Source organism: Syngnathus typhle, linkage group LG5, assembly GCF_033458585.1.
Source record: "Syngnathus typhle isolate RoL2023-S1 ecotype Sweden linkage group LG5, RoL_Styp_1.0, whole genome shotgun sequence".
Classification (NCBI taxonomy): Eukaryota; Metazoa; Chordata; class Actinopteri; order Syngnathiformes; family Syngnathidae; genus Syngnathus; species Syngnathus typhle.
The window spans coordinates 19,655,326-19,664,680 of record NC_083742.1 but is presented as its reverse complement, the minus strand read 5'-3'; the positions used below and the strand labels follow the sequence as shown (position 1 = coordinate 19,664,680).

The window sequence follows — 9,355 nt, the reverse complement described above, 5'->3', positions numbered from 1 at the left end:
ATCGGTTTTCGTGTATGCGCATTTTAAAATAGCAACACAGCCATCGCTTAGAATTACAAAGCGCTTTTCGGCGGATGACCATTTCATAACTGATCCGTTGTCAGCTTTTTGGATTTTGCCCTGCAACCAAAATATTCTCCATCCGCAGATGTCTTGCATCTTGCCTTCTATTTTTTTTTTTTGGCTCTCCCCAGAATCAGGAGGTGGAGTGGCTGACACATAATTGGAATTTTTAGTGACTGCTTCAGAGGCGATAACAAAATATCCTTGAAGGAAACCTTCGACATTTAATTTCTCCGATGTCGCGCACGATTTTGTCTGTATGTAAATACTCAGACGTGGCAGATATTTTTGCAGATTTGATTCGAGCGAGGCCATCAAAAGACACATTTTGCCATCTTAGGGCTTCAAATGTCCGTTGAAGCCATTTTGTCAGTTCCTTGATGATATCCTCCCATTAACTAGTTAATGGGCCGGCCGGTCGGCAAAATGGCCGCATCTGCCGAGGCGTGTTAACAGCCTCTCGGTAGTGTCGAGACTTGGCGCGGGTTCCAAATGAGGTCCCAACGCTATTATGATCTCATGTAATAGGGGAAGGCTGTCTTAAATGCAATTATCCTTCCAGTTTCCACCAAAATGGCGTTCTCAAAGGGGAGCTTTTTTTTTTTTTTTTTATCATTAGTTGACGTTTATCTGTGTTTCACTAAGGTAGAATTTTTTTTTTAATGTTGTTTTGAATTCCACTCACATGAGTTGTTTCGTTCTGTACCGACAATTTTGGTTTAATATTCGAAAAATGTGTCAATAGAAATGAAGGCAGCTTGTGCTCAGCAGCGTTGAACATTTCTAAACTGAAACTATTGTGTCACCATTTCAAATATTTCCCATCCTCTTTTCTTGTTGACTTGGTCGATCACAAGGTCAAAAGCTCCTTTTGATGCTCGGGAAGGGGAACAACAAAATATTTGCAGACATTTTGTTTCATGTGAAACATTTAACATCGTAACACAGCACTTTAATTTGACTCGAGACATTTAAAAGAAAAGTACATCAATCGTCACCATCTCTGATATATAGATACCATGTATGCGTGTACGGTGCCGAAGCATGCACGGTCTCAAAATCATTGCTCCTCTCCAGATGGAGGACGATTGTCAACTCAGCGGAGGTCTTCCTACTTCCTCCGGGCGAAGGAAGCAGGAGGGCTGCCGTTGGTGCGTGCGTATTGGGCGAGGTATTGAACTGTCACATCCCAAGCATCCTCCTAGGAATAAGCATCACACAGAGAAAGCCAAATTAGATAACAGCTTTTTCCACCATCCGTCCATAAGGGACAACGTTGTCAGCACATGCCTTCGGTCATGTGGGAAAAAATCCCACCATATTATTGCCGAGGAAAATGTCCTTTTTGATGGATCGGCTCATCCACCGAGGTTATATTCCTGCCTCTACACAAACATGAGGGCTTACGTTCAACCAGTAGGACACCAAGGTGAATGGGGAATTGAAATGTTGAAGTTCGTCAACGTCCCAGAACAGATGGCGAAGCGCCCCAAATTCGCAGCGCTTTAGCTATTCAGGGCCATTTTTATACTCCAAGCTGGGTTAGTCACATGCGAACGCGTCGACCAAGTATCTGACTTCAATCACTTTGTGTCTGCCGAGAATAAACTGCTTGGTTTTGTTTGATTGACAAGCGGAGAAGGACCTTTCCGTCAGTCCTGTCACTGGGCGGATGGATGATGTCACGGGGTCAGCGCCTTCTGCTGTCACCTCAGTAAGGAGCTCGGCTCTCACTGAACACCTATTCAGTCTTGCTCCACAGCATTATGGAATATGCATACCACGCTTCATGACCATGTGGAAAATCTGTAAAACCACAAAAAGCAAAGATTGTGTGCTGTCATTTAAAGCTGGGTAATCCAATTTCTAATTTTTTTGTTGTTCTACTCTCACCATCTGATTTATGAAAGCCTTTAATAATTCCGAAAATAAATGGTGCATCTGCCAAGTTAATTTCCCCGTGACGAAAATGAATCAACTGCGATCTCATCTTGTTTTGTCACGTTGCCTGAATGTATATTAATAATGTGGGAAATTAGTGTACCCCTTCACCAACCCCTAAAATACTGATTTGAAGAGTAGCCCAACGTGTGTGTGTACAATGCCCCCTAGTGGTCAAAGGGATTCTTTGTTTTGTAGGCATCAGAAGACATTTTTGTTCAAATCTCGATGGGAATTTCATAATGAGAAGTTAGCTCTTGCATGAGCGCAGGCTCAGATAATTATTTTGCATTCATAGACTGCCATCTAGAGTCCGGAGGTAGGAAAAGCTGCTTGATTTATCTTTTGGATTCTATTCCAGGGTTCATATGTGAAGGAACACACGCATGCGGTCTAATAGGTAGAGAGGAGCTTCAGGTCACATTCTTCTTGTGTGGGCCAACCTAAAATGTCCACACAATAAAAAATATCCAAGTCCAGGCTTGATTCATAGAATGACTTGAAAATGCGCACGGCTCCCCACTGAATAGCGATGCACATGATGGACAGCTCCTCCGAGGTCTTGGAGGTCCCCCGGGGTGGAGCTGGGCTGTGAGGTTTTAATGTCACTCCCTGGTTGTCAACAGGGCAGAACCCCCACTGAGGTGCTGCCCTAAAGATAAATTGGGATATTTTTGATATGCCGTTTCACCAAGAGGGAGGCAGGGTAATCTATGAATTTGAAATAAAGGAGGACATTTTCACAATCACCAAACGTGTGACCCATTGGTGTTTTTTTTTTTTTCTTTCTAACACTCCCTCCCCAAACAAATCCAGGCATGCAAAATCTTTCACATCCCGACTTGGTGATAATTGTCACGCTCGAGCTTTGCTTTGATGAGTGTTTTATACACATCGGAAGCTTAAATATAATAAATTTGAAAAAAGTTTTCTCGGTTTTGTTCAGCTCATTTGAAGCCCTAAAGATGCAAATGCTTTTCACCACAAAATACACACCAATATTTCATTTGATTGCATTTGTCATTAGGTGCGAGAATTGCCTTACATGCAGACATCTCTGTCTAGACTCTTGTTTTTTGTTTTGTCCCTCCAAAAGTGGAAAATTGCCATTTGGTCCCAGCACTCTGTGTCCGTGCCACCCATACAGAACAGCGGCACCTTCAAAATAGGTCGAAATGGACTGAAGTGTGTTGGGATTTCCCAAAAGTTCCACTTGATTGCTCTTTCATCGCGGAGATGACTCGAAAGTGGCTTGGGATATTGGCCCTGCTTAATACTCAAATGCTGGTGTGGTTAGTATATGTAAAGCTCCATCCATGGCTGGGCAGGGACCCAACTCATTGTAAACAAGCCATTGAAAAGTCCATCATATGTCCGATTGTCCAAATAAATACCGTAAATTCCGGACTATAAGCCGCGCCTTTTTTCCAAAATTTGGAACCCTGCGGCTTATAGTCAGGTGGGGCTTATATGAGGATTTTTTTCGTGATTTTTGTGATGACTTGATCACTTTTATACACTGCGGTATCTTGAAGAAAAAAACAACAACACAAATACTATTTTGAAACACTACTATGGCTGCTGCTTATTCTGGATGTGTTGCTTGTGACTATTATGAGCTTTAGTAGGAATGCACGCTAGGTGACCTGCGTCAAAGGGCTCTAAACCCTTCGTCACAAGCAATGTTTAAAAATACATGTTAAAGTATGTTATAAAAACTTTAAAAAGGCTTTCTGTGAACGGTCTTTATTTGTAAAAAAACGCGTGAGCACGTGCGTCTTATAGTCCGGTGCGGCTTATATAAGAAAAAAACTAAAATATCCCCCAATTTTAGCTGGTGCGGCTTATAGTCCGGTGCGGCTTATAGTCCGGAATTTACGGTAAGTGCACCTTTCTCCTCTCGTAGCCCTCTTGGCCTAGCTAGCTTGCAGTCCACTAACTAATCATATGTGGCGCTTTAAACTCTACTCCGAGGAACAGACGTCGTCAACTATGATGTGGCTGACATTGAACAAGGTCGAGCGGTAAATCTGTTTAACAAAATGAACTCCTGCTGTGGCTAGCTTGATTCGCGAGGGACGCCGGTGAGGATTCTGAGATGAGAACATTTTGAATATCTATTTAAGAAGCATCTGCACATCAGTAAGTAGGTCGCATGCCTTGTAGACACAGCGGCTATATTTCGCTTTTTTTTTTTTTGTTTTTTTTGTCGTCGTCGTCGTGGCTTCCATTTTCAGGATCCACCAGAAATCCCTCTGTCAGGCAAAGAGCTGCCACTGGTTCCCCCCACTTGACCATCATCCAATGCTGCACTAGCTCCCTTTCCAAACGTTCTCTCCTATCTCATCACTTGTTTTTCCTAAGCTTGATTTCAGGTTGACTAGCAAATGTGTCTCCTCCTCCTCTTCCTCTTCCTCTCTCCCATCTTGGGAGACAGTGTTGGAAAAGCAGCCTCCACTGTAACTCGTCACGCCGCTCCGTTTCTGCGCTCCATCTCGCTCTCCCTCCTGCGCTATTCTGCACTGCACTGCATCCCTCGCTCCCCCTCTCTCTCTCTCTCTTTGCCTCTCTTCCTTTCTCCTACCTGCATCCCCCTCACTCTGCACGCTCTTGTTCCTCAGCTCTGCTCCACTTGTGGAAATACCGCACACTCTTGTTTCACGGCTGGAAGTGGAAAGTAATGCTCCAGAATTTTTCCCGACTCTGTGGATCTGTGCGGGCCTGAGGAGGGGGGGGTGGTGGCGAGGAGCGGGTACCTGAGAACAAAGTGGTGCCGCTGGCAGAGGTGGTTGATGGTTGCGCCTGGAGGGTCATGCCCTGGGACTTGTGCGCCTTGCGCTGCTTGGAGCTGGAGGTCTTCTCCCATTTCTGCCCCAGCTTGATCCTGGTGCCGGGGGAAGCTTCCAGGCACCGAGAAGAGCGGGCACCATGAACCAACTGGATGCGCCGCGGCCAATCAATTGGACTATCAGGAAACTGTGCCACGCAGCCTTCCTGCCATCTGTACGCCTACTCAAGGTAAAAAAAAAAAAGAAGAAGAACACAAAGCTGCATCCAACTGCAGTACTTGAATGGAAGCGCTTGTAAATGGGTGAATAGCTCCCTCCGGGGGCGCTATGTCGAGTCTTTGGATGTCTTTTAATGCACTCAGGGGTTGATGTTTCCAGGAATGCACAAGTGTCGGCGTAAAATCTGCTATGGTGGCGGGGGGGGAGGACAAAGATGGAGCGTCGGGCGGTTGAAAGTAAAAGGATGGAAGGACATTTTAACCAGAGCTGAACAATAGAGGAGGGTAAAAGAGTGGAAATGTGGAGTTTGGGTTTTGTTGAGGTTGGAAGGTTGATGCGAAGAGCACCAGGCGGACCTGAAGAGATTCGTGCAGACGGATGAGCCGAGATGTTAAAAGAATGATGACGCGTGCGCTGAGGAGCTGTTGATGTACCAAAGTTGGCAGCTATTTTAAAATGAATTCAACTGCGCACCTTGATGGACATGATTTATTTATATCCCAAAATAGTCTCGAGCACATCTTAACATGCTCAAGTTAGGGCACGTGTGTCCATTTGACTTGTTTACGGACACGTGCTTCGTCATTTATTATTCACGTGTGAGCCACTTCACCCTCTCGTGATCTGGGAGGCTCTTGGAGGAAGGAAGTCCTTTGCTCTGATGTCCAAGTGTCGCGTGTCAGACATTTGCATATGTGTAGTCCGCTTAACTGGATTTCGTTGTAACACTTGATTGAATCTGTGTGTGTATGCAAAGCGAGTTGCATCCACACAAACCTCTAAAGTTGAGCACACCTGAGGTTGTTCAGTCTTAAAATCATTTTTAGATGAAAGTCTTCTCTCTGGGTTGACGGTCTGTTTTCTTATTGGCTTTTGGATGACATTGAAAGGATTTCCCAATGACGCTGACATTGTGTTATACTGCGTCTGTTGGTAGCATTTAGCGGCGGGAAGCTAGCCCTCAGCAAGGGGCTTGAATAAACGAGCATTTTTGCTTTGGCTGCAGTGATTTGAACACACAATCATTTCAATTTCAGAGTTGTTGTAAAGTATTCCCATCTCAAATATTCCAATCCAGTGTCCAGTGGCTTTTTAAAATCTCCATCCAAATGATCTTTTAAGTGTGTGCGGTTGCTCAGATCAGAATGAATGTGAAATGAGCTGTACAGTGTCACACCAAATGATGAATGGGGGAGTTTGTGGCCAGTTTGCGGAAGGCACTGTGGGAAATGCCAAAGCAATCACCAAATTGTACAACTGTGAAATGCACACTATAGCAGAATTTGTCATTTATAGAGAATAGGAACTTCCTGCAACTTTTCCTCCGGTGCACAAGCTGAGCTTAGTCGAATGCTTCAAAGTTTCTCCTGTCATTGTTGGAGTTTCTCAAGAACTGTCACCTATGGCACTATGGGGGAAGGAAAGTTTCACCGTCGGTGCATTCTGCTGTAAATTTTGCACGGATATCAATATGTAAAATGGAGTGCTCCACTTGACATCCCATCTTTTATGGAATAAGAAGACTTCAAATCTTCCACTTAACTAGCAGCAGAGGAAGGTCAAAGAACAGAAGGAGGGACTGTCACTAGAAATGTAATTCTCTCAACTAAGTAACTGCATTCTTAACTATAAAAAAGCGCCGATACTATGGCAACGATACCACTTCACCGGCAAGATCCGAGATTTTCTCTCACTGTGTGGTGAACACAGACGACAACACTTTAAGCTAGCTACAAATTATGCTCTGCAAAATGAACGTTAGCATTTCTAGAGCCAATATGTGTTGTATTCGAGTGAGACATACCGTGTTGCGTGTGTTTTGGATTAAAACAAGTATCAAGTATCGGGTGCTTGGTATCGGCACTCAAATGTAAGTAATTGTGCATTGCCACGCTCAACTCAATGCAGTATTTACATGTATAAAAATAGTCTCTCGGTGGTGTGACCAAGGTATTGTATTTGAAGGCTCGGAGGCAGACATCAAGCTGTCGGTGTGAAATGAATCTAACAGGCCTGTCATGGAGATATTTCTGCATGCCAAGCACTTCCCGCCCATGTGGAGTTATTACCTGCCCTCCGCTGCCCTCTAGTTTATGTGCATGTGAGTGTGAAGGCAGCAGATAGGCTGTCAGATGTGTTCGCTGTCCTCCTTAGCCTGTATAAATGTGCATTTTGATTGCAGTCCCGCTGATACAGTTAATGTTGCAGCAAATACAAGGCCTTGCCTGCTAGTCAGTCCATCACCCAAGTGCAACTGAAAGCACCTCACTCAGCCTTTTTACTTATTAACTCATTTGACTGATTTGATGGGATACGTGGTGACGTCATGCATGGTAAAAAGGCTGACTTGTCAATCTTGGCGACTGTGTCTTTATGTTCATTTGGTTGACTGGAATCTCTCACAATGCCGGTTGACCAGGTTGGCAACGGAAATCCATCATTCGTTGGATAGGTTTCTTAAAGTTGGTGTGTAATAAAAATTAATAAATAAATAAATACAATAAAATAAATTAAATAAATTAAATAAATTAAATAAATTAAATAAATTAAATAAATTAAATAAATTAAATAAATTAAATAAATTAAATAAATAAATGGCTGGAAGATGTCTAGCCAAGGAATAAGTTGTAAATGTAAATCAGTGCCTTAAATGTCCTGGCGGACTGTTTTCCAAATTGGAAAAAAAAAGAGGAACATCTCATTCTTTTACAACACCTTGTTGATGCTGTAGCTCAATTTAAAGTGGGAGTGTGTTTGTGATTGTGTGCGCGTATGTGTGATTCCTTATGTGTGGGCTCCGAATATTGATCATTTATTTACCCAGGGGCAAATCCTCTTTGTTTACTGTCTTTACTCTCCAAACACATTCAAGACTTGGCTCTGTTTGTCATCCTTTGCATATTATTGTAAGAAGCTAACAATAGTTTATTTTTTCCGTCTCTGTGTGTATATTTGCAATTCAAATGCTTGGTCGCTAATAAGCAACTGATGTTTAATGTCATGCAGTGCCCATTTGTATGCCAAATAAACCATATCTGCATGTATTACGTTCAAATTGGATATTTTGGGGGTATATTTTACGTTTAGGTGGCATTTTCAAATGAAATCATTTCTGCTTTGAAGCTTTGCGGCGTTCAGTTTCATGTGACTGGCAATCATGCTGCACAGAAAACTGTCAAAATGCTTTTGATTGATTGACACTTGATTGACCAAAAAGCCATCCGTGATGATTTTTTCCCCGCTAGTGTGAATTATTTGGGGGGCTTATTCTATGAATCCCCCAAACTGCATTCATCTCGACTAAAGATTGAGCAAGTCATTAAATGCCGCGCAACAGGCTGCCATCGACCCACCGTTGGCTGGTGTCACCGCCCGCCCAAGAGCAATGGCCTTCATAAGCTGCCTTGGGAAGAAGTTTAAATTCCAGCTCACATTGTGAGTAAATCGCCCCCGACAGAAAGTCAAAAGTAACGATTGTGGCGGTCACACAATATAGACCAAACTGAAGTTCTACGACTTGACAGATCACACTGTACCTTTTGGTTGTTGCGCTTCAGTCCTGTCTGTCTGTTGCGTTTATTTAAAAACAAAACTGTTATTGTTGTCAACCCTTTCACCCCCATTTCCGTTATTCAGCTTGTGCAAATTGTTGCTCAGCTCCGACAGCCTTGAAAGCTGCTTCTCGTTCCCCCCTCCACCGCCGTTTATGTCCTTCATTGCATACGACAGATGTTGAAGTTTCCATCAAAGATACTTCAAATCTCATCTCTGTCAGCTCGCGCCTCGCTTTCCAGTTGTCGGCAATATTGACATTTTTACAAGTTCAAGACGGGGATTTTATGCTGATTCCAGAGGCTCATATAATCGTAAACTAAACTTGACAGCAGAAAAGGAAAATATTTTACACTTGAGTCACGTACTTGGTGTCATCTTGATATGACCCTACTTATTTTTCTAAATTCCCAATTCTACACGTCCATCATATCTTCATGTTTCTGTCCTCTTTCATTTTTGTAAGCCAGGCATTTGTCCCCTCCGTCTTCCACTTTGTCGCTCCCTCCCACGCAATCATAAAGCATATATAATAGTGTCTTGTGCAAAATACATGAGGCAGGCTGCTGCTAAAAAATAAATATAGCTCCCAAATGCTAAAAAAAAAACGCGTTACATAAAAAGATCCTACAGGACATATTATATCATCAAGTTGGAGCGTGATACGTATGGAAACGTCGACGATATGAAATGATCGTTCTGGTTGGCTGTCACCAATTTATTTGTGTAAATAAACCGCAGTAATAGTCAAATATTAATTACGTAACTCATTTTCAATTTCGTCAATGGAA

The 9,355-nt window shown here is 43.0% G+C and overlaps 1 protein-coding gene across 1 annotated transcript in view; it reads left to right on the top strand.

Annotated features, from left to right (window-relative positions):
- The first annotated feature begins 4,932 nt into the window (after positions 1–4,932).
- LOC133154615 (transient receptor potential cation channel subfamily M member 3-like) overlaps positions 4,933–9,355 on the top strand; it is a 31,843-nt gene continuing 27,420 nt past the window's right edge. Inside the window, exon 1 of the mRNA XM_061279454.1 lies at positions 4,933–5,022. Coding sequence (XP_061135438.1) covers positions 4,933–5,022 — 90 coding nt within the window. The remainder of the gene's footprint in view (positions 5,023–9,355) is intronic.